The sequence below is a fragment of the Falco punctatus genome (genome assembly GCF_963210335.1).
Source record: "Falco punctatus genome assembly, chromosome: 1".
Lineage (NCBI taxonomy): Eukaryota > Metazoa > Chordata > Aves > Falconiformes > Falconidae > Falco > Falco punctatus.
The window spans coordinates 19,147,439-19,173,298 of NC_137580.1; the positions used below are offsets into that span (position 1 = coordinate 19,147,439).

The window sequence follows — 25,860 nt, forward strand, 5'->3', positions numbered from 1 at the left end:
AGTTTAGAAATTTGTCTCAGGAAAAATACTCTTTTCTTGATGGCTGTTTGTTTCATAAGTAAGCTAGTGGGGGAAAAAAAAAAAAAAAAAAGAAAAAGAGACTTTCTCAAAGTAGCAGTTCTCGAATTTAGATGTCATACTCCTTCCAAAAGCATACATCATTTTAACTACATCTATATAAGCATCAGTTGGATTTGATGGTGAAACTGAGGAATACGGCAGCAATAATATTCCAAGAGAATCACAATGAGCACACCCACTTTGGAAAATAAATGCATTTTCTTTCAGTGGGCCTGCTACTCACATCACAAATGCTCCCGTTTACACCACCACACTGCTGTTCAAATCAACAGCTGCACTTCTGTACAGAAAAAAGAATGTGCTACAAACTATGTTCCTGAATGAATTATGATTTATTACACTACAGGACACTTATTATACGACAAATTATAAAATATGCTGAGACAAATTCTCAGCTGGTATCAGTTTACTGAGCTTCACTGAAATCCAAAGAGATACGTGATTTAAACTAGGAGAAGAGCTAGAAATTCAAAGTGCACAGAATACCAAAACCACCTAACAACTCCTCAGGCTTATAAAAACTCCACACTAAGGTTACTGTTGCATGAATTCCTTCTTGCCCACTTAGCTATCAATAATAATCTGGCAACTAAATCGGGATATTGTCATTAAGATTCAGTAATTCAGATGGCAGTTAAAAGAAGAGCTCATCAAAACATTTTGATAAAATGGAATTATTTTTTGAGGATACAAGTACAAAATTTAGATTAATCACATGAAACAAAATGGAGTGCTTGCTTCCGTTTTGACTCCATTTCATTCTGACTTAATATTTAAAAAAACAAAACCTGCTTCAGCCTAAGCTGTCAGCTAGTTCTTTAAGATGTAATCTCCCTGGCAGTTCAATTGCCTACTATCTTGATACCGCTTTCTGCCGTGATTTATGCAAAATCTCTTTCATCTGCAAAGCTGGGAGGGATTACTGAGATGTTTCACCTCAGGAAAAGAGTCATTTTAGTCTGACTTAAGTCTAATTCTGCCACCCAAAATAAAATTCTGTATTTCTTATGGCAATCCTATTCAAAAAGACTATCTACTCTCTGTGGTAAGACACCCACCAGTCGTGACATGGAAAAGAGAAAGAGCATTTAGAGGGAACAAGGAAAGACCAGTAAGACAGGAACAACACAAGTTCTCATTTCAAAATGGCTTTGTAGACATCCTTCCATCTGAATGAAGATGTTCTAATTATATCGTGAACCTGGTTCTGAATGCTCCAGTAGAAAAAAAACTAAATATTCTAAAGTATTCTCTGTGTATCTTTAATTCTGCATGGTTATCGTTATCTGCATATTGTTATGTGTATGACAAAGGACAGAATGAAATACCAAATGCTGCTAAAACAAGTTCTAAAAATTAAATCTTGATCTTTCCTTCTTACAATGAATGAACCGGAGCCTTCACATCTGAGTCCAGATGACACTACCTGCATGAAGAATTCACTCTCACACTAGACCAAAGTCTCATGCTTGACTTGATTCCACCCAAAACGGCTGCAAAAAAATGGCCAGAATAACTTCACTGATTTTGGGGCAGTGCTAGATTGCATATTTTACTGAAATAAAAGCAGTATAGTAGTTCTATATCCTGCAATTACATGTCAGCAATAGGTATTCCTAGAAATACAGCCCAGATATAACTGCCAACCAACACAGACCAAATTCAGGACCATAATAAAAATAGAAGACAGTTGCAAATATTAAAAAAAAAAAACAAACCACAAACCACTACAGCATTTATTTTGTAAGAGGTCTTCTTTGATTACTGTCTTACAGATTTTTCTTATAAATGGAGAATGGGTTAACTGCCCAACCCCTTCCTTCTTGCAGCTAAAACACCTGATGCTGGTTATTGTTAGACATTAGAGAAGACAGCAAGTTTCAACATAATGAAGGGTTCCAGTGTCTTCACCAGGCCCTGTCAATTATCAAACAGTAACTTGAGCAAGTTATATGTGTCCCCGAACTACTAGTCTGCAGTCAGTCTGGAGGTTTGGAAGTACAGGTGTTTTTCTAACTGGTTGCCTCTCTTGGCTCAAAATAATTTGCATTTGCAATGAACACTTCCCATTTCCAGAAGCTACACTCCAGGCACTGATCAGAAAAGCCCATTTGCTGAGCAAAAGAGGAAGTTATACTTAGCAGAAAACTCCCATTTTCAGAAGAATCTCAGAATTTTTTTTTATTTTTTTTTTAGAAAGTAAAGTGAGTTAATTTAGTTTTTAATCCATGCAAACTATAAAGATAATTTTCTAAATATGACCTGACTATGAACTGAAGTAGTACTACACTGTGAGGTTTGCCACGGGGTGGCACCGACACTGCTTTTAGAAAGGAAAGTGGGGTAGCATTCTCCAAAGGCTCTTCGAGTCCTTTAACTACTGGAAGAGGAGTATCAGCAAGATGGTATGTTAGATCACACATGGCAAGAGGATCTGCATGCAGCACTGTACTAAGATCTACACATGACGGTTTGCCTTTTGCAGCATGAGGATTAAATTCAGGAGGGCAGGCAGATGCCTCGTAAGCACCACTAGCCCACCTCCTGCACATGCCCCAAATGTGCAGCTTTCAGAGCCCAAGAAGCAGTTCGTGTCAAGATGGCTGGAAACCTCCAGTTCCTCTGAAGCAGCCCTGGAGGTACTTTCAAGCAGCACCACCTACGAGGTCACACAGAGGGTTTGTTGTCAGTTTTCTTCGTAAAAGCTGTAAACCATGATCCAGAAACACTCACACACTCTATTTCTGTAGTAGTAGTAGAAAGCTGTGTCTTTTCTGTCACCATAAAAAAAGGGATCTTTATGAGAGAAGACTATCAACTGCTTACAGCAAAGCAGTCATACTTCAGAAACCCAGCCAGCATCACCTTGTGATTAGCATGACTGAGATTACCCTATATAATATTACTCAGGAGTAATATTTAGGTGTAGAGTTCATACTGCTACCTTCATACCATCAGCAGATAGCTAGCCATCGGGACAAAAGCACAAGCAGCTACTATGCATATGCAGTTTCTATTACACAATGGTTTATTGTCCCATTATTTTATCAGGAAACCTGGCAAAGCTGCACTGCATTCCTAAGTCCTACAGGGTTTAAAAAAAACAAAACAAAACAAAAAAAACCAACCACCTAAACCCAAAGGGTTGTTTCTGACTACAACCAACAACTACATACTGTATGACTCAGGTTAATATAAGTACACACTCTACAAAATGAAAGTTTTCTAACACATACACTGCAAGCAGAAAGCTTTCTTTCAGTATTGATTTTCTCAGTATTTATTTCCTTAGCAGCCTCAGATGGCTTCAGAACCAGTTTTCATAACAAAAGACAAGAGGTCACTGCCTTTTCAGAACAGCTCTGAACACAAAGACCACAGGATTACATCAGTGTTAATCTTGGCAAAGATACTACGTGCATCATTAAATAGGGATTTTCCCCTTTGGTAACTGTGGGCCAGCATTTGAGTCCATGCACTTTTAATAAGAAGTTTCCCATCACAGTTTTATCTAGTTTTTGATTCAATTATGTTTCTTGTTCCCATCAGAGATTATAAAGAAATTACAATTTACTTGACATCCTGTTATATGAGAAGTGTGTGGTACAACAACAAAGCACAAGCAAATATATTGGTCATTGTAGACAGATGTCACAAAAATGATCTTATAGAGAGAACTGTTCTGCTTTGGGCAGTTTTAAAAACTGTTCCCACAAAATCATTTTTCTACTGTGGGATCTATTAATATTACTATTCACTTGTCCTGAAAGTCCTCAATTTAGGACGTAGTTTAACAAAACACGAGGTAACTCTCCAGGTTTCAACTAAGGTACCAAATGTCCTAAGAAAATGTATTCTGGATGTAAATTTTGTATACCAGCAAAGCTCGCATTAACAAGTACCCAGAAGTGTTAAATAATTCCTTAACTTAGAGTCTCTTTGAAAAACATGTGTCACTGTTTCAAGTGTATTTATGTAAGAAGGTTGGCTGGAAAGTTATCTTATTATAAAGAAAACAATTTTCACAGCCAGCCCTGTGAACTTAAATTCTTGTTATTATCTAGCAACGAAAACTGTTCTTGAAATGAAGGCTGAAAAATGTACTGATATTATCAGTTACATGACTTGTTTTCTTAATGACAAAAGAAAAGTAGCAATTACAATAAACTTATTGTCAAGGTCTGTGATTTCATTCAAGTAAACAAAGTGGGGAAATCCTTCCTTTTTATAAATTCTTTAGAAAATGGTAAACCCCAGGTTTATCAGAATAAAAATAATTTGGCAGGTTCAAGGAGAGCTCTCATTTACTTGGAAAAAAGGAATTGTTTCTCTCTATTCTGATGTTCTACAAAGCACAGCAATAGCCCAGGTAAAACCACTAAGTGCTGTTAAAAAGACACAAAAGCAGACAAAGGAACCTGTAAAGGTCAACAAAACCAGTAAAGACAGATTACTCCTTTGGTATTCTGTAACACATGAATCAGTAGTAGACCAGCCTGTATCAGCTGTGTCAGCTCTGACCTCCATCTTCTCATCCAGTTCCCCTCTGCAGGTTGCCCACAGCCCCAAAACAACCTAAAGGTGATGGCACACCTAAACCCCACCACCAACAACCATGGTGGCAAGAGCAACTGCTGCATCAGCAGATAAAGCCAGAGGCATGGTTATCGACATGGACCTTTCTTTGTGCAGCGCCAAGCAGGTGTGTGCTGCCAAAAGAAGTGCCAATGCATAGGGCAGAAGTAAAGGGCAGACCAGGCTAGAGGACCTCAGCTTGGCCTAGTACCAGCTTTTTCTTCAGCGCTTACAAAAGACATGGAGAGTCTGCTCTTCTGCTGTGTGGCCTGTTGTAGATTTTGACCTGTCCTGAACGTACAACCAGCCAGAAACTTTCAGAGGTGCTTCATCCCATCACTGTAATTCATCTTTAACATCAATTAGCAAGAAATTCTCTGTGTTACCTTCAGGACCCTAGAAGGAAAAAGCAGATGCGCTCATTGTTTCAGCTTGGACTAACACAGTAAAATCTGGTCAATTGATCACCTAGAGGAATGGATGATAAGAAATAATTATCCATCGGTAACTTACCTGCACCCAGGCATGTAACCTTTACAGATGTAATTGCATTCCATATTGAGGCACAGTAGAAGTTTATTCTCAAAATGTGTAATAACACAGTGCTTCTGTCATTATGAAATCCTATGGGTAATTTGCACACTATCTAGTTCACGGTATGATTATACAGACTAATGTTTATGGTACACCTAGCTAAAAAATAATTCAGAGTTCTCACTACTTAAGAACTACTGAAAATGCTTAGAAAGGAGGAGTTAAATTATCAGAGATTTTTTGCTTTGTCCCCATAGTTGCAGTCATCACCAAGACAGAAAAAAAATTGTGCCAAGTGGAAGAATTGATAGAATTGATCACTTTTACCTTTCAGAACCAAACAAACCTGAAAGCTATACAAAGATTTGTGATACCCTGCAAGTTCTATGGAATATAACCAGATCCCTTCATCACAGGCATTACTGTTGTTACAGTCATAAGTTAAGGTTTTTTGCACTGTTAGAATAATTTCATCCGAGTAGTTAAGGCATGATTTGATGTTTAAAGATTTTCACTTCAAAGATGAACATGAACTTCAGATGTACTAGAAAAGACGAGCAATGTAGGGCTATTAAAACATCTTCTTTAACGAAACAATCAGTAATTACTAGTCTAAACAAATTGCTGGCCTGTCATAAAAATATCTGATTTTAAAACATATCACAGCCTAAATAGCTTGGAACATTTTGAAAAAATAACTTCTTGAATTTCCTTTCATTCTGATCCAGCATGTGGCCTCCTCTTCAGCTTAATCCAGATGCCATTACTTGGACGAAGAATCAGATCTCCAGTTATACCAAGCTCTTCTGGCTTTTGACACGAGTCCACCCAAAAGCGCCACAGGATGAGGGCTAGAAGAGTTTTCTCCTCCATTTGTGCGAAGCGCTGACCTACAAGTTACAGAGCAGAAAAAAACCCGCTACTGTCAGGTTGCATTAACAGTTGCATGCTCACAGCAATATCCCTAGGACCGCAGGACAGCAAGGACAGTGCATCTGCCCTGAGAACAGAACTGGCTTTAGGTCAAAATCAAGGTCATAGGAATATTACTGAAACCGGTACTTTTTTCTGCATGACAACTCTGGCCTTCCTGGGACAATCCACAGCACGTCCTTCTACCCATAGCACACAGAACTCCAACAGCAAAGAGGAAACAATCAACACTTTACATGGAAATAATACAAAACACAGCCTTGTCATGTCTCTTGGATGCACTAGGCAGCAGGGAACGGATGGCAGACCAGAGCAGGAGAGGACACAGCACAAGGACTGTGGGGACTGACAAATCCCACTGTTTCGTGTATGCAGAGAGGAGCAAAGGAGATGCAGAACGACAGACAGACCTTCATTCAATGAACACTAAGCATCACACTGATGATTTAGCAGCACAGAGGGCAAAGTCTGATTTACATTTCAGAGGAAGGTGGAGGAGGAAAGGGGAAAACAGAGAAATATGAGGGAAACCAAACCAAGTGTCACAATCCAGGCAGTTCACTGGAACTAAACTGAAAATGGGAACAGGACACAAAGGCCAGTGCTCAAAACTTTTTATGTGCTCCCCTCTGTATAATATGCACAGATGGATGTCTGTATACATGTACACAGTGATGTACTTCTGCAATGTTATTAACAAACCCAGGAACTAGCTAGATGTGTAATATTAAATTAGATTCCTCTTTGGAACATGGGAAGACCTAGTCTGCTGTTCTTATGGGAAGGGCACTTATTCCCAATGAGACAATTTAAAACCATACAAACCTCACTTCCCAAAAAAGAACACAAACAAAACCAAAAACCCAGAAGTAGCTGTATTGCCTGTTCTTGTAAATGGCAGGACAATAGCTGTGTGTTCCCTGTCTGCACTTATGGTTAGTGCAGGGAACAGTCTTTTCATATGTTCTACAATATAAACAACACGACTCTACTTTGAGCGCATATAAATGCCAAGTGGCATCTGAAGAGCTAAAAAGTTCTGGGATGACTGTGAAAACACCAGAGCAACAGCAGTGTCAGAAAGAGAGAAAGAATACATCAGTTGTGGACTGCATGTTAGGGACACCCAGCTGAGATCATGAAATAGACAGATGAGATGTCTCCAGAGCAAAACAAGTGCAGGATGCAGGACATTTGCCTTCTCTTGCTCTGTCTTGCTGACACGGAGCATCAGAAATGTGGAAGCAATCCTGTACTAACGCAGGAGCCCATTAACATGCTGCCAGGCTGCACAGGTAGTGAGGAGGAAACTCCAGCATGATAGACCTTGGCCCCTGGGAAGAAAGGAAACCCTTGGAAAGAAGCAACATATGGCAGCTCAAGCACCAGGCTGGCAGGGGAGAGGAGACTGCCCAGAATTTGGGGGTGCACTGGGGGGGAGGACAGGACACAACCAGCAGGCACAAGAAGCCTTAAATTTCTGATACACTCACTGCTGCCCCAGTTACCACAGCAAAAGCAGCGCTGCCACATTACAAGGGCTTCCTCTGCAGCTACCTACCGATGCAGTTCCTGGGACCAGCTGAGAAAGGCACATAAACGTACGGGTGCCTTCCCTTGCAGTTTTCAGGGAAGAATCGCTCAGGCCTGAACTCCTCTGGGTCAGGGAAGATCTCAGGGTCTCTATGCAGGGCGTAAGTTATAACAAGAACATTTGTGCCTTTTGGTACCTGATATCCTCCTAAAGAGAAAAGGGAAAGGGAGAACAGGGGTCAAAACAACAGCAAGTAAGTGACTTTCTGTACATAACGGTTCAGTAAAAAATAAAACAATGCTTTCCTTTACTTGGGGAATACCTCTACTGAGGAGATGCTAGCAGTATAGGAAGTGGCAAATGCAAGACACTACTTACCAATGCAGCAATCCTCTCTCAAGGCACGAGCAAACAGTGGAACTGAAGGGAAGAGCCGAAGGGCTTCTTTCACAACACACTCAAGGTATCGAAGCTTCTTCAAATCGTCCATTGTAACAGGACGCTCCGTGTCCCCTGTCCAAGAACAAACAGGGGGATGAGCAAGACTAGAACTCCCCATTTTTGGTTAAACAAATTCATCCCAGCTGCCTCCCGGACTCTCATCACACTCCAAGACAATACAGGAGAAGATGCCACACATACATTGAACATGCATGCCTTTCCCCAGAGACATAAGTAGGGCTGTACTCTCCCTACAGACCTTCCAGCACCCATTCCCATCACCTCTAGCCACTGAAAGCTCCAGAAGGGCCATAAGGCTTGCTCCAACCTCCTCTTCTACATCTGGGCTTATATTGTACCACATATCAACTCACAAACACAACTGCCACAACCACCTCAATGAACAGGAGAATGGAAACATACCAAACACCTCATCCAGTTCTCTGTGAACCTTCTTCTGGGCTTCAGGATTATGTCCAAGTAAGTACAGGGCCCAGTTCAGAGCAGCTGCTGTTGTATCATGGCCCTAGAGGTCCAGATTTACAAAGACATTCACTTCAACACTACTCCTGTGCACAAGCAGACTTCGTAAATATTCAGGTGTGCAGGTAGTATGGAAAGTGAGAATTATTGGTCTCATGACCATGAGAAAAACAAAAATAATGAGTGAAGAACTCTATCCAATGCACTGATTATCAGGATGTAAAACGACCCATGATTCTGTCAGATGACTAAACACTGAGCAAAAGGGAAAAGTGTTGAAATAACCCAAGTAAACATCCCCCTCCTCTGCCCTCCAAAAGCTGCATGAACTATCAGTATCTACACAATGAAAGAGATGTATATTCATCTTTTTGGTTACTGTCCAGTCAACAATGAAACATCTGGAAGGCCAACTACAACAGGAAAGATACAATGGACACAATCTGTAACCTTTACAAAACTATCGAAAAAATAGTCTAATGAGACACAGTACAGTAGCCATAGGAGGGAATGGAATACTTCTTGGTTTCCTATGAGAAGGGGATCAGCTACTACAGTTTTCAGCACCACATAAAAAAAAAGAAAAGGAAAGGGAAATGGAAAGGGAACAAAACAAACCAAAAAAAGAGGAACAGCAAGGGGAAAAGTTGACCAGCAAGGGTTTTGACACTAAGAAGGGGCACTTCTTGTGAAGTTCAAGATGCTGGACCTCTTCAAAATCCAACTATGGAGTAATACAGGAAAGGTAAGGTGGGAAAACAGTTTCCCTAGGTTACAACAGCAGTTGTAACCTGTAACAACTCAGGTCCACCTAATGGAGGTGTGTGGAAAACTCGTGAGTCTTGTTTAGATCCTTCATTAGACAGGGAGCCAGACATGAGAAGACAGTACACCAACGCGCAGCTGACAACAGAACCAGGAGGTTACAGCCATCGTGGCAACCGACAAAATCTGAGTACAGCTGACAAAGCGTAAGACAAAACACTGAAATTATTTAGAGCTGTCTCTAGCATTAATGAGGTTTGCAACAGGAGCTGAGAGCCCGTGGCCCACATCAGCCGTTAAGCTCTTATTACTCACCTGCTTTCACGAATAAAGCCTGCTTACACAGGCAGGGCCTGCCACATGTGTGCCCTGGCAAAATACTGGGCAATACACAATTCTGGATCAACTGTTTCTATCCTTCAGTAGTTTCTATCCTACAGAGATTTCCTTTTAGGTTTCCAGGGCTAAAATAACTTTATACTAAAAGCAACCTCCTGAATAAAGAACGGGAAGAGTCACTACCCACAAACTGTGAATCTCAGGTTCTGGGAGAAAAAAAAAATCCCAAAAACCCCACCCCAAACAAAAAAACAACCAACCAATGGGTTCCTTCAGTACCTCAAACATGAAAGTATCCACTTCCTCACGAATGTCCCTGTAGCTCAGTTTGTTCCCTCCATCATCTGTTGCACTCAGCAGCATGTCCAGGAAAGCTTTTCTTTTTTTGGAGCCACTTTCTTCACAGTTGCTTTCAGTATCACGTTTCATTTGCTTGGAGTTTTCAAGTTCTGCAACTTTTTCTGCAATGACCTGAGATTAGAACCACTGCATCAGATATGATGCACACAGCACATGTGTACAGTCTACATCACACAGGTTTGGCCCAACTTGTTAAAACAACATCCATCCATAACAGTCTACATGTGCTAGCAGCCTAGCTGTCAGCATTAGCTCATGAACTTTAACTGACTTTTTGTGTTAGTAGATAAAATATGGCCAGCCCCGCTTGTTCCAAGCAACAGAATGCACCTTGAATAGCCTTTGTGTGATCAAGAAAATAGACAGCCAAACTATGCAAAAAACTTGTTGATCATCAAGAAGTGTAAAGACTTCCAGAATATCTGAAACAAGCCCATTGTGAACATCAACAACAGTGACAGTAAATAAATAAAATAAAAAATCACAATTAAACAGGCTGATCAACAAGATGGTCTTTTCTACCCTATCCACTAATGAAGGAAAGAATTCCATCTCCAACCTCTGGGGAACACAGGAGACCGAAGAGAAGCCAGGGCACCCCACAATCCTGCATCAGGACTACACATAACATGGCTGGAACCAATACATTAAGGTTCCTAGTCTGAGGATTTCCTTCAGCAGAAGAGCAATGGCTGAACTTCATTTTTCTTGGTCAAAGCACAGCCCCAGCGTCAGACAGATTTCTTCTTGTCACCACCATTGTCATAATAGCAAAACAGAACCCTTCGATAAACTGGTATTGCTCGCAACAAGAACAAAATAATTAAAAATAAAGGTTGTAAAGTATGTCAGTCTGTTCAGAGGAAGCACTGAATGGGGGGGTGAGGGTGGGGAAACAGTTATATACACACACGCTGTTTCCCTCGCTGAACATACACATCTGAAGACACATACTGAGCCACCTTTTGTCTCAGTGCTTTGCCAGCACCTACACTAGGTGATATTATTATTTACCATTCCTTTTTCATATTCTAAGATTTGGGCTCTTGCAACCAGTGCACCAGCCCAGCATGGGAAGAGAGCAAATGCTACCACAGGTCCCTTTAAGAGCCTCTTTCATGCCTCACTGCTGCAATTCCCAATAAATGGAAGCAAAACATGAAACACTTAAAAACAATGCAGAGTCAATGTGGCTTATTAGATGTAGTGGAAGTTCAGAGGTTATTTCCTTTGTCATGGGCATTGATACAATGACATCATGGGGTACGTACGTGTGTATCTCAGGGAAAGCAGCCTTTCTGCTAACACCCTAACAGTAGCTTTGGGAGGGCAAACATTCGCAAGAATAGCGTGGGAACTATTTGGTGAGAAAAAGAGGTGTTACTTGCACAGTATATCATGGTGAGAGAACACTGTGTTTTATGCCAAATCAGTGACGTATGCTTAATGGTTTCTGTGTTAAAGTGTTTTACTGCTGACGTGGAGACCTGCACGTGTTTGCTCATCTCAGCAGTTCTGCTCTGGATAGGGGAAAACTAATACAGGCTTCAATTTCTGAGGGCTGGACCTAGTGGCATTACCAAGCAGAGCCCTACGCTTACTGCTACAAACTTGGCTGTGAGTTGTTGCAGGTGATTCAGATGTGGAACAGCTGGGGCAGAACAAGAGTTCAATGAGTTCCGCTTGTTTGTTTTGGTTGTCAAGGTTCTGTACATCTTGTTACTCCCATGGAGTAGTATATACCCTTGCTTAAATGCGACACAGTTCCTGACAGGGAAATCAGCTGTTGTCTTCTTTTCAGGGAATGCCTCAGCATCCCAAGAGAAAGATACTTCTCCTCTTAATATAAGCATATCATGGAGGCTGAACATTACTCCCATTTGGAAGCTGTCCACTGAGTGCAAGACCACTCCAACAACTAAAATGTACCATTTAAAAAATAGTTTACAAAAAAGAATCTATACTGTATCTGTAAAATTGTGAAGGATCTTCAGGTTCCTCTCATGCTCTCTTCCTTCCTTGAACAGCATATATACAAGATTGGGCCAAAGCCAAGGGCTCTTCTGTCGCTGTTGGATTAGATCACTCATCCTAGGGGCACAACAATTAAATTATGTAACATTTCTTGACAAAAAACAAATTTACAGCACACTTTTAAGAACAAAAACAAAAAAAAAAAAGAGCTCTATCTCCCCCAGTGAAGCAGAACTTAACATACTGTGTGGGTTTAAAGCCATTCATCTGAAGAGAAGGCAATTCCTTTGTTACCTGATTTTAAACCATCTCAAAATTTGTCCCCTGTCCCAGCATCACCATGATTTATATCTTTAAGCATTGGATCCCTGAGAAGAAATGCATATTCCCATTTAGTTGGAATCCTCTTGAAACAGACATATTAAGGCACCCTGTCCAGTCCTAGTCCACATCCTGAAAAGACTACTCATGCCAGGGTTCCAAAATATGTGCCTTGAGATCTGAAACAACCATCTTAAAGCATTATATTCCTACTTGACTGTCCAGACACCATACATACAAGACAGCCCACTAAAAGTATTTAAAATAAAGAATATGAGACTTCTTGTATGCTCAAACACAACTGGAGAACACTTTAAAGGGCTGATTGTCATTTCTATTCAGCTCTTGCACATACTTTTGGCTGCAGAAAGACTTGGAGGAGTAATTATTACATTTATGCCAACTTCGGGCCCACCTATGGTACAATTTGGGAAAGGCCAAGGAACAGATGACAATCAAACCCTCTAATTCCGCCCCTATTATGTAACCAGCTGTCTCAATAAGCCTCATCAAAGGCTACAGGTGATATCATAGAATCGTTTAGGTTGGAAAAGACCTCCAAGATCATTGAGCCCAACCGCTAACTCAGCACTGCCAAGTCCGTCACTAAACCATGTCCCTAAGCACCGCATCTACAAGTCTTTTAAATACCTCCAGGGTGGTGATCCAACGGGGACTCCACTGCCTCCCTGGGCAGCCTCTTTCAATGCTTCACAACCCTTTCAGTGAAGACATTTTTCCTAATATCCAACCTAAACCTGCCCTGGCATAGCTTGAGGCCGTTTCCTCTTGTCCTAGTGTTTGTAACTTGGGAGAACAGACCAACATCCACCTCACTTTCAGGTACAACCTCCTTTCAGGTAGCTGCAGAGAGTGAGATGGTCACCTCTAAGTCTCCTTTTCTCCAGGCTGAACACCCCGGCTCCCTCAGCCGCCCCTCACAACACTTGTGCCCCAGCCCCTTCCCCAGCCCCGCTGCCCGTCTCTGGACACGCTCCAGCCCCTCAGTGTCCCTTCTGCAGCGAGGGGCCCAAACCTGAACACAGGATTCCAGGGGCGGCCTCACCAGTGCCCAGTGCAGGGGGACGGTCACTGCCCTGGTCCCGCTGGCCACGCTGTTGCTGACACAAGCCGGGATGCTGCTGGCCCTCCTGGCCACCTGGGCACGGTGCTGGCTCCTGCCCAGCCGGCTGCCCACCAGCACCCCCAGGCCCTTTCCCCCCAGGCACTTCCCAGCCGCTCTGCCCCAGCCTGGAGCGCTGCGTGGGGCCGGTGTGACCCCAGGGCAGGACCCGGCACTCGGCCCTGTGGAACCTCATACAAGTGGCCTGGGCCCACGGATCCAGCCTGCCCAGACCCCTCTGCGGAGCCTCCTGCCCTCCAGCAGATCAGCACCCCTGCCCAGCCGGGTGTTGGCTGCAGACTCGCTGAGGGGGCACTCGATCCCCTCGCCCAGATCACAGACAGAGACACGAACCGGGACCGGCCCCAGCGCTGAGCCCTGGGGAACACCACGTGTGCCCGGCCGCCAGCTGGATGTGGCTCCATTCCCCACCCCCCTTTGGGCTCGGCCAGCCAGCCAGCCTTTTACCCAGCCCGGAGCGCACACCTACAGGCCGCGAGCAGCCCACTTCTCCAAGGGAATGCTGTGGGAGATGGTGTCAAAGGCTTTACTAAAGTTCAGGTATACATCCACAGCTTTTCCCTCTTCCACTAAGTGGGTTACCTCATCACAGAAGGAGATCAGGTCCATGAAGCAGGACCTCCTTTCATGAACCCCTGCTGGCTGGGTCTGAGACTTGGTTGTCCTGCACGTGTCACATGATGGCACTCAGGGTGATCTGCTCCTTAACCTTCCCCAGGATTGAGGTCAGGCTGGCAGGCCTGTAGGTCCCTGGATCCTCCTTCTGGCCCTTCTTGTAGGTGGGTGTCACATTTGCTGACCTCCAGTCACCTGGGACCTCTCTGGTTATCTAGGACTACTGGTAAGTTATTAAGTACCTCAGCCTTTTCCTCATCCTTTGTCACTGTGTTTCCCCCTGCATCCAATAAAGGATGGAGACTACCCTTAGCCTTCCTTTTATTGCCATTGTATTTACAGAAACATCTTTTCTTGCCTTTTACAGCAGTAGACAGATTAAGTTCTAGTGGGGCTTTGTCCCTTCTTATTTTCTCCCTGCATAACCTCATGAAATCCTTGTAGTCCTCCTGAGCTGCCTGATCCTTGTTCCAAGGGTGGCAAACTCTCCTTTTTCCCCTGAGTCCCAGCCTAAGCATTCTGTTCAGCCAGGCTGGTTGTCTTCCCTGCTGGCTCGTCTCTCAGCACATGGGGACAGCCTGCTCCTGCACCAGTAAACTTCAAGATTTCCTTCTTGAAGGATGCCCAGCCTGCCTGGACCCTTGGCCCTTCAGGACTGCCTGCCCAGGGACTCTGTCCACCAGGCTCCTGAACAGGCCAAAACTGGTCCTCCAGAAGTCCAAGATGGCAGTTCTGCTGAGCCCTTCCTTATTTCTCCAAGATTCAAACAGTCTGTCATCTCAGAGTCACTATGCCCAAGATGGCCTCCAGGCATCACATCACCCACAAGTCCTTGTTCTGTTCACAAAAAAACAGGTCCAGTGGGGCACCTTCTCTACTTGGCTCACTCACTATGTCAGGAAGTTATCTTCCACACACTCCAGAAACCTCCTAGACCTTCTACAACAGTGTCTCCTCTGCCGCATTAATGCCACAGGCAGCCACACTTCATGTAGGCTGACACACCAGTGTGGTAGGAATATACACCATGCTTTTCCTAATCCACTGGACAGTCACAGACAATTTGAATGGTGTAAATACTGCTGTGAATTGCAAAGCAGCAGTGCCTCTGCTTTAACACGTTGTTTAAACCAGCACCTTCCCAATTCTGCCAGTCATGTTGATATGAAATGTTGCAGCTCTCTTTTTTTTTTAACCTCCTGTACCAATGGATTAACTGAATGGCAGCTGACACCTCCACAAAGCCTCAGCCCCCTATTGCATGTACTCATACCAGAAAATACATCAATATCTGCAGGAGTCTTTCCTGCCTTCTTGGGTTTCTGCCTCCAGCCCTCCCTCATGGCTCACAGCAGATGAACTCCTTCCTGACACCAGCAGCATCAACTCCAGCACAACTACAAAGTAGCCAAGGAAAAAGTTCCTTTACCTGTAGATAGCACGAACATACTCTGAATCCTTATTCTCCTGAGCACCTATATTCTTGCCCATTGCTGTTTCTAGGAAGAGGAAAACATCAACAGTTTACAAGTGCAAAGTGAAATGCAGAGGCCCTCTACACAATCAGTTACTACTGCTCCCAGCTTCTGACTGTCACCACACCATCCCTTTGAGAGGTGTGTACACACATCCCTTTCCAGGTGATGAGCTCACTTTACAGTTCCATGCCCAGGAACCCTGCTCCTCAACACAACCTCACTTAGACTGCTACACCTTCACCCTGCCCGTCCCACACACTCACCTGCTCAGATGCACACAAGACACCCTAGGAGAAAGGATGGCCTTGGAAGGATGGAAATGCATTCACTAATATGAAGGGACATTCCTCTTCAACTGTCTCCTCACACAACATATCACAGCTGTACTCATGAACATCCACATCATGCACAGTACAATAACTGAAGAGGACTTACCACAGATGATATCTAGGGCACAGAGAGTGATGTCCAGAAAGACATCAAACGGTTCTTTGTCAACGTGCTTCTCAAGTTTCTCCAATAAAATACCTCCTTGTTCATTCATAACATCTAGAAAGTCAGTTAAGATTGAGAAGTGAAACGTAGGAGTTATCATCTTCCTCCGTGACCGCCACTTGTCTCCAGTGCTGCAAAATTAACAAGGAGAAGGAAGGGTTAAAAACTCCAAAGTCAAAAATAAACCTCTTACCATCACAGAAAGTACACAGTAAAAACTGCAAGCTGGAAAGATGGACACATTGTAGATGACTCTTCAACCTGTCCATTGCACTAATCGGAAGAAGCAAAATGGGTTGTTTCTTGCTCCAGCAAGATGTGAAGCACCATCTACCATTTCTGTAACTCTCTCAACAAAAGGAGATGCCAACAAGCCTTCAGGCAACACAGTTCAGTGCACAGGCTCAGAGGGATTGAGCAGAAGTCATCAATAGGACAAACCAGCTACTCAGCATCAAGGCCTCAACTCACCACATTGTCTCTGTGAATCACCACCCGTGCCTGCCTTCATCTGCTGACTAGGAAATGAGGACTGCAGAGAACAAGGGTCCACGGACACTGCGCAAACGACTGCCTCATTTGCAGTTGCCTGGAGACAGGCAACCACCTCCCACATGTCAGTAAAAAAGCATGGAGCCTCAGTGGGTGACACCAGCTTCCTGGGGGTTCTTGTTCGCTTTTTCTGAATCACGTGCCCCACAGGCACCCAGCTGGCAACTGTGCTACAGGGTAAACCATCCCACCACTTCTCCTGTTAACCTGCTACTGGGGCACTCCTCAGGCCAGATTATCTGTTTAGCATCTACCACTACTGCCCTTAACCAGCAGAGACTGGAACATTCTCCTCCATTAAGTTTTTTGCAAGTACAAGGAAGTCAAAACACCTCTAAAGGTCTACTGCAGGCACAACCAGTAAGGAAGAAAACGAACAGTGAGGATACACCACGTCTGATACCCATGGACCTCAACTCTCTGCACTTTGCTATACTACCTTCCTAAGGGCCACGAACGAAATTCAGGATAAAAGACTTCTACAGGTATCACCTACATTTCTGTCCAAAGATACACACAGCATTCCTGCCACCGAGCCGTCTTCCTATCATATACTCTGCAAATTTCAAAAAGACAGCAATGCACCTGCAACTTCACTATACCTTGTCAGAAGTCCAGTGCCCAGCCATGGGTGCAAGAATTTGTACAGGTATGATTTTTCTATATGTTTCGAACTGCTCAGAATAACCTGTCAGAAAAATGAAAGGAGAGAAATAACCCATCACTTGTTAGACGGAGAGAGATTTATTCAGCTGGAATTACTTTACTTAACCTCAGTTCCCCCACCAAAGTGCCCTCAGCCTCAGTAAAATGCACAATACTTCAATACAAGCTGGTACACTGGGGGAACATTAAGGTCACACCCTCAAGTCTTTCAGTAAATATTCCTGAGAAATAATACTGAAAAACTCCCAGTCCTACACCCCTTACCTTCCTGAAAAAGAAAAATTTGTGTTATAAAGTCACAGGCAGAGCTCAGAGAAAACCCAACGGCTTCCAGCCTTAACCAAACTCACAAGAAGTTCCACCTCTTCAATAACCCCTCCAATAAAGAAATAGGTCTATCTTCCCAGTTCAAGGACAACCATTGTCAGTAGCAAAACTAACAACTCCATTTCATAGCATCAACACAGACCCACCAAGTCCTAATGTAGAAGTCGGTCAAACAGACATAAGCATTGCAACCTGCATCTCATAATGTTCTATCCCTGTTTCAGTGGTCCCATCTTCCCTGCTATCTGTTTGTCCATTCTGCTCTCTGGAGCAGAAGCTATAACACACGTGAAAACAAAACGAAAGGAGATACTACATAAAAAACATATAGAGTTAGTGCTTTCATTTGCTGGCCATCTTCAGTATTTATTTTTTTTCCAAGACTAGGCTTTTAATATTCTTCTGCTTTCACCTTTTTTTAGCACTGGATCAGAGGACAATCTTAATTAAATCAGTGCAAGCCCTTTTTAGCAAAAATTATATTGAGAGAATAGAAACAAATAGGTTGGACACTACTTTGCATGACAGTAGAACAGACAGGAGGCAAGCATACTCACCTCCACACATTCAGGATGATACAAAACCATGACAGGCAATGGTCCTATCCAAAGTTTGAACAATGGCCAGCTCCTGAACTCTTCAGTATAAACTTGTAGTTGTTTAAAAAAACCTGAAATGAAAAGACAGATTAGATTTTTTTTTTAAAAAAAGGGGGGGTTGTTGAATAAGCAAGACTTCTATAATGACCTCTTTTTCACCCTATACCTTGTAATTATGTTTTCATTGTAGTTCTATTTTGCTACTATGACCAAGCAGCATATTTTGCACCTAGCTATTAGGTGTACTGCAGAGGGATTTATTCACGGCTGCACTCTTGACGGCACTCTACTAGAGAAACCCCTCCTAGCTGCGGAGAAGGCAGTTTGATTTAAGCAGTCTCAAAGCACTGCAGCATGGCCCTTCCATATTGCAATGCTCTTTGTAACTATTAGAACTAAATCAAACTTCATCAAGGCTACGCGTACATTTTGGCTTACCTGACACTATCCAAAATGCTGTATCAAGATGCTCCTTTACTTTCCAAGTACAGCATCAAGCCTTTTCCTGCGACCTCGTTGACAAGTACTACATTTGTGATGCAGAAACAAGTGAGATCACACACAGTAATGGCAAAGCACTGCACAGGAACCAGTATCACTTCAAAAGTCTAGCTTCTGATAGCTGGATTCCTGAAGAAAATCTTTGGAGCCCTTACACCACCATTATTGTTTGTCAAATCACTTCTTATTCCAACATGTTTCAATCCTCCCACTCACAGCCTCAACCATCAGTGATGGTTTGCAGTTCTAGCAGGGGGCTTTTGACAGCTGGCTGCTCCAGGATTAAACTCCATTCTTGTCCTTTTAGAAACCTTACTGAAGGGTTAGTGGCCACTTACAGGGCCACTGTGGATTTGGTAATTCAAGGGCACAAAGACTCAGGATCGTTATGCCACAGACCACCTGAGAGACACCACTACTGTCTGGCTGCCAGTTGGACTTCACACCAGTGAGCTCAGCAATCCAGCCAATTCTCCACCAACATTATTATCCACTTCTCCAGTCCACATCTCACCAATTCAGCTATACAGAAAGTACGGGAGATGGTATCGAAAATCTCACTGATTCAGATTAAACACCATCTGCTGCTCTTCCCTTGCTCACAGATCCAGTGACCTCATCACAGAGGGCAATCAAGTTCATTCTGCAGTTCTAGAGGAGGTGGCTGCTATCAGGATATTCAAGAAATAAACATGCCTTTGCCCTTTCACAAACCAGATTAAACAATAATGACTCCCTCCAAGGCCTCCACAGAGCTGAAAATTCAAAGGTCTCCAAATCAAAGGAAAAAAATAAAAGAAAAAAAAAACTAGTTTCCTAATAGATACCAAATATAGCATTCCCTAGTCCTAGGCAAAGTTCTAGTGACATCTCATCCAGAAGGCTTAAGAATGTCAGATTACTTTGCCATGTTTTACATCCTTTTTCCTAACATCACCATGATCAAAATATCACAATTTTCCAGCATTTGTCTACTAATACGAACAAATAAAATCACCAGCAGATAAAGTAATTTTCCTTCTGCTATAAAACCTTATCCTTTTTTCTAAAAACTGTAATTCTTTTTAATTGTCACATTTTAATGAAAAAGCTTATAAACCACAGACTTCACTCATTTTTACATAAATAAACAAGAACAAATAAACAAAGATGGATGGTCAAGGACTTAAGTAAAGCATGGAAGCTATGTGACTCCTGCTAACAAAAGAGATTAAAGATTCCATAGAACATAAAAGTCTTAATCAAACTGCTTTCTGGAGAGAGAAGCAATGTTCTTTCTTAGTTTGTTGTTGTTTTTTTTTTTAATTAGATGTAAAAAGAAGAAAAAAAAAAAAAAGATCTGTCTCTCAGTCAGGCTTGTATACACATTCTGACTATGATCCTGCTACTGCTTCCCCAAAGTCAACTCCAGGGAAAGCTGCTCATCCTCACTTCCACCAAAGAAAGATCTCTCACACCTGTATTTAGGTATGGGGGTGCACCCAGAGGAAAGATGAGAACATGTACCCTTGCAAACAGAGGGATCATGCCTCAGCTGTGTCAGCACTCGGTAATGTGTGCACCCATGCTGTAGTCACCCTTGGCATCACCACACTCCCATGACCCAGGTGCCCTCTCTTCTGGCAGCACAGCCAGGGATGCATTGGCACAAAGCAGACTGGTGTACACAGGCATCACAAACACACCCAGAAGGGTCCACTGACAGCACAGCCAGAGCCACTTTCACATGATAGACTCCTCAAAAAACATGCTCCTGTGCAAAACCAAGTACCAAATGGAAAGGGAATGTGTAGCAAATTAGTGCTTTCTCAAGCACCTGGCAAAAAAAAAAAAAAAAAAAGAAAGTACCATTGACCCATGTGAGAACAGAAAGGTTTGCTTTTGAGGGATGTACTGCAAATACTCAGCAAGTTCTTTTGCATCTAATGCATAAATCTATCTAAGGCACAGCTAATTCTGAAAATGACCCAGCATCTCAGCACCCCAAAAGTCCCTTGCACATGCTGACTTGGGGAAAGATAATTGTTTAAGGAAGTATTTTTCCTTTGCAAACTAAAAGCTTTGTTTGGATCACAGCTAACAGCCATGGGGACACAGTGCTCTGCGCTGTAAAAGAGCACTTGCTGCCAGAGCACGCAGCACACCTCTTAGTCGCAAAACCACATTCACGCTCCACCTCACCAACTGGGAACAGCATCTGGAAGCCACTGTCAGATCAGCCACTGTCTAGCTATCTTTGATAACCCCACATTTATGCAGTTCCCTCTCCCTTCCACTGCCCACTTCTCACACAGTTCCCCCTCGGCAGGTTGCCCACAGTTCCCCCTCAGCAGGTTGCCCAGAGCCTCAGAGAGACCTAAAGGTGATGGCACACCCCACGACCTGTCCCCAGCCAGCCACAGCTCAACCACCCAAGCACACTACCAGCACTGGCTCCTCCAGCAAAGCCCCATGCAATGCAGGGCCTCACAGCTGAGCTATGGCATAAGCTGCCCTTACCTTCTGCCCCCCGCTCCAACTGTAGAGCATTTCCCAGCACTGGATAGCAGGGGCTGATACCTGGGATTGGCTTCATCACCCACCATTGCCTCCAGTAATCCATCAGGGAGGGCAGGGAGCACACGGCCACAACCGCCAACAGCAGAGCAATGACCCCAGCCCCCAAGTGCAGCAGCTGGGGTCCCCCTGTGGCTCCCTGCCACTGCATGACCTCCATGGCCACCTCTCAAACTCCTGCCTAGAGCCTTGATCCCTACTGAGGAACCCGCACTGCCTGTCCCCGCTGCTGCCGCGCTGCAGTGAGCCAAGTATGCCAGGACCTGGGTCACAAGTGTGGGAGGTGGAGCTGTCACATGGTCCCCAAGACACAGCTTCCTGCTAGGAAAATAAACAAGAGATATAACATACACACATGCGGAGAGGCTGCCTGCAAGCACTTTGTGACAGCAGAACAGCCACATGGAAGGGTGCCATTTCCCTGCCCTCACTTGGCTCCTCCGACTCAAACAGAGCGAAGAAGTTCTTTGCAGGCCCATGCAATACCTCAAAAGAAAAGATACAAACCACTGTCAAGAGAAAAAACACCTTTTTGCTGATTTGAGAAGGATGGGTTTTCTCAACACCATCTTTCTCTAACTGTTTTCAGGTGCCCAGCTTGGGCTGATGGCTTCAAGGGTTTACACAAACCAGAGCCCATCCAGACCCACGATCAAAAGCAGCACTGCAAAGCACACTGACACTTCACAGCTCAAACGGCCTTTACTGATCTCACTGTTGGACGCCCAGTCACAGACTAAATGGTGCCAGTAACACAACTGGCAGCACCAGCACCCATGTCACAACTTGCAAAGCGCCTGGGCAGAAGTGGTGCCATACCACCATACACCCTGAGCAACCAAGGGGCTCAGCCCTGCTACTCAAAGCCTTCAATGCTCAGAAACCTTGTGGTCAAACAGAAGTTTGGTGAAAAGACAGCACGGCTCACACCCAATCTGCAAAACCTCATCCCCTGAATATACCACACAATTTTCTTACAGCCACAGTCATGGTTCTCGTCTGTTTTGTACCCAACCTGCTGCACTGGCATTTTTAGTAAACCAACAAACAGCACAAACAAAGCATCTAAGATAAGAAACACAAACAGAGAAAGCTCAGAACATTAGAAGCTAAGGAAGGGCTGACGACCTTTGGCAGCAGAGGGGATTAAATTTTGGCACTCTACTCCTGCATTCTCCCTGCAAATGCTTTATCATAAACGCTGACTGTTGCATTTTTCTGCACAGTAAACAGCTGGAAATGAACTTTGCTACTCTTGCTGTTATTTGTAATGGTTTGTGACATGAAGTAGCACATACATACCCTGCCTTGCAAAGACATAAGGCAAGCTACATAGCCATCAGTCCCCTCTTTTGCTCAGGTGACAACCCAGGAAGGAAGCAGGATTAAGAGGCTCACCTTCTGTCTTTGTAACTTGAAGATCAGCTGGGTAATTATATTCTCTTCTTTACAAAAAACCTTGCAGGTTGTTGCCTTCATGAAGCAAATAATTAAATGAAGTGGTTAACTGTGATTCCAAGCCAAAATCTGTGTTTCTAACTGCTGATAACTCCTTCTGTAGGAAAAAACTGAAAGACAGCAAAACAGTAAGGACAGGGTGAAAAGCCACAGGGAAAGCAGTAGGGAACACAGCAGAACAAACATTGCAAAATCCTGCCAGGAGCTGGCAGTGGTGATTGCTGCTAACAAAAGGCAGCGGTTACACTGGAATGAGACATAAAAGATATACCCAAGAAAGGAGAGATCTGGCGCCTCTGAAGCTTAATGATGTCAACGAGCCTTACCATTGTTACAAACCTTGAAGAATGTTCTGTAAAAGAGGAGTTTCCTATCAGAGTGTGATTAGCATTCCTTTTTCACCCAGCCAGCTATGGGCTCAGTGCTGGCTTTCAGCAGGCACTCCACTGGTCAGTGGCTCTTTGCTGTCATAAATGCATGTAACAGCACAAATCTGCCTTTACTCAGCCTCTCCCCTAAGTGACAGCCTACCTGCCCCCGCTGACCAAAGGCACGCACCCTATCAGGCAGCTCTGTCAGCCCACAGGCACAATGGCAACGCTGGCTTCTGCTGGTCCCTAGAATGCAGGTCTGGATTTTTTTATAAGGAAATCAATAAAATCATTGTTACCGGCACGAAAACCAAAAACCCAAAGCCAAGCAAGACTAAAATAGATCCGATACAACAGAGGGACAAAAGAGAAGTACGCAACACATTCTGAAAAACTCTGGTGTGCTCTTCACATTAGTCCTTTGCCCCAGCCAAGACATACCTGACATTTTTGCCATCCCTTGCAAAACACAGAGCATCCACAGTAAACAAGACTAACTGGTTGCTAACTTTGCAATCACTACAGTTAATTTGCAATTAGGAAGGTTTTTTCCTTAGGAAAAAAACTTTAAGAAACCAAAATCTTCCATGCTTGCAGCAAAGCAGGCCATTACCCGTCCCCCAGAACACAGCCTACCTCGTAAAGCAATTCTGGTAATGTACCAGTGATGTTGTCATAAATAACAGATGTTAACGCTGAGTGGCTACCAAAGCACCACATCTATGTTTATTCATCTATGTGTCAAGGAAAAAGCACACTCCCACGTTGGATGGCCACAACTGACCTCAAGGCCACAGGTGGAGATCCTGGCCACTGTTCTGTGCTTCAGCTAGATCCTAAGGGCTGCCTCCTCACTAAAGTCTGGAAAGTTCGAAGAAAGCATTTAGCAGCATGCTGGGGAATCTCTGCTCTGGTGCCTGGAGGAACTCCTCCTCCTCCACTGACCTTGGTGTTTGCAGTGCTGTTTCGCTCTCTTTTTCCCCCTTCCTCCTCTGTCCATCCAGGACTTTTTGTACCCTCTCTTAAATACATTTTCACAGAGGTGCCACCAACTTGGGTCCCTTAACGAGCCAGCAGGAACCAGCTGTGTTCTCTTTTCTGGCCTTTTCTCACAGAGGCCACCCTAGCGGCACCCCACTGCCAACACTCACCTGAAAACATTACCGTGAAACCACTGCAAAACCAGAAACATCAGCTATGAAGCGACGGCCACATGCACATTCAACAATGCTAATTATCTGGAATGCATACAGGCGCCTTCCCTTACAATTTTCATTGAAAAATCTCTCTGGCCTGAACTCCTCTGGGCTGGGGAAGATCTTGGGGTCTCTATGCAGGGCGTAAGTTGCAACAAGGATATATTTGTGCCATTTGATATTCTCCTTAGGAGAAAACAAAAAGAGAGGAGAAGGGTCTAAACAACAGCAAATAAGTGATTTTCTATAAACTGCTACACAGATTAAAAAAAAACAAACAAACAAAAAACCAAACCAAAAACAACAAAGGAAACCCCCTGCCCTTTTATTTGGGAAGCCTTCTCAATTTCTCTTGCTTGCAGACCTTCCAGCACCCATCTCAACCACTTCTAGCTATTTAAAGCTCCAGAATGGCCACAAGACACATTCCTACCTTCACTTCTTCAACCTTGATAAAAAAGTAATGGAAAACATACCGAACACCTCGTGTTCTCTGTGAACCTTCTTCCAGGCTTCAGGATTATGTCCAAGTAAAGTACAGGACCCAGTTCATAGCAGCTTCTGTTGTATAATAGCCCTAGAGGTCCCGATTTACCAAGATATTAATTTCAACACCATTCTGGCACACAAGTAGGCTTTGTAAATACTTGGATGTGCAGTTGGTACGGAACATGAGACTTATTAGTCCCACAGCCATGAGAAAAACATGAATCAAGAGTGAAAAACTCTACCCGTACACACGCTGATTAAGCCAGGCCAACGAGAGCAGCACCAACATTTCTTGGCTGCCTCCCAAGATGAGAACCAGAAGACCACCACTTCAAGTGTGCGTATACCAATGCACGCAGCCTAGCAAACAAACAGGAGGAGCTCCACACCCAGTCAGAAAGTTGTGATATCACAGGGGTAAACTGAAACATGAGGTCCCTTCCAACCTGGTATTCTATGACTATGATTATCAGGATGTAAGTGATGACCCGTGATTCTGACAGGTTTCTAAAAACTGACCAAAAGGGAAAAAAGTGTTAAAAAACTTCTGACAGCCAGCAAACATCCCTATTCTCTCTCTTCTGCCACCTGAGAGTGTTCCATTGCTGTTCTAGTAATTAGCAATTTTTCCTTTCCCTTTAAGCTGCAGAAGCAGATGCTGGCTGCTCTGCTCCTCTCTCCATTCAGAAATTCAGTGACTGAGCTTCACGACATCACAGAGGTCAGCAGTCTTCTCTCTTTCACAAAGTGTCAGAAGATGGAACTGTGTGGTTCCCACTTCTGCCATTATAGAACCAAAGTGTCACATATTCATCTTTTCATCTGGTCCACAACATAAGATCAGTGTTGCAATGTAGTGCCACAGGATGGTAAGGGACACATTTTACCATTGTTTCGCTGCATTCTTGTCAATGTCTATACAGTACAGGAGGGAGCACTCAGGAGAGCAAAAGTATATTTTAGAAACACTGCTGAAAAAGACTTAAATGTCAGTTTCGAACCTTCTGTCATCTCTGACCTGAGATTTCTGAAGAAACTGCCTCAAACTGACCTGCAACGCCAAAGCAAAAGCA

General features: G+C 43.7%; 2 protein-coding genes across 3 annotated transcripts in view; both read right to left on the reverse strand.

Moving 5' to 3' along the window:
* Window positions 1-5,012, reverse strand: part of LOC308068705 (coagulation factor XI-like) — a 31,797-nt gene extending 26,785 nt beyond the window's left edge. The window contains exon 1 of the mRNA XM_080399780.1: window positions 4,890-5,012. Coding sequence (XP_080255906.1) covers window positions 4,890-4,898 — 9 coding nt within the window. The 5' untranslated portion in view covers window positions 4,899-5,012. The remainder of the gene's footprint in view (window positions 1-4,889) is intronic.
* Window positions 3,087-25,839, reverse strand: CYP4V2 (cytochrome P450 family 4 subfamily V member 2). Of its 2 annotated transcripts, none has more exons than XM_080399856.1 (11): window positions 22,672-25,839; window positions 18,175-18,287; window positions 17,227-17,312; window positions 16,013-16,203; window positions 15,529-15,598; window positions 12,010-12,136; window positions 9,965-10,156; window positions 8,522-8,624; window positions 8,036-8,170; window positions 7,685-7,864; window positions 3,087-6,080 (listed from the first exon to the last, which is right to left on the reverse strand). In XM_080399856.1, exons 2-11 carry the CDS (start codon window positions 18,202-18,204, stop codon window positions 5,905-5,907), a joined length of 1,290 nt encoding a protein of 429 aa, XP_080255982.1. In that variant the 5' UTR covers window positions 18,205-18,287; window positions 22,672-25,839; the 3' UTR covers window positions 3,087-5,904. The 2 variants fall into 2 exon arrangements, with proteins under 2 accessions (XP_080255982.1, XP_080255981.1); XM_080399855.1 differs by lacking the exon at window positions 22,672-25,839 and adding an exon at window positions 21,217-22,634.
* Between the last annotated feature and the right edge of the window lie 21 nt (window positions 25,840-25,860).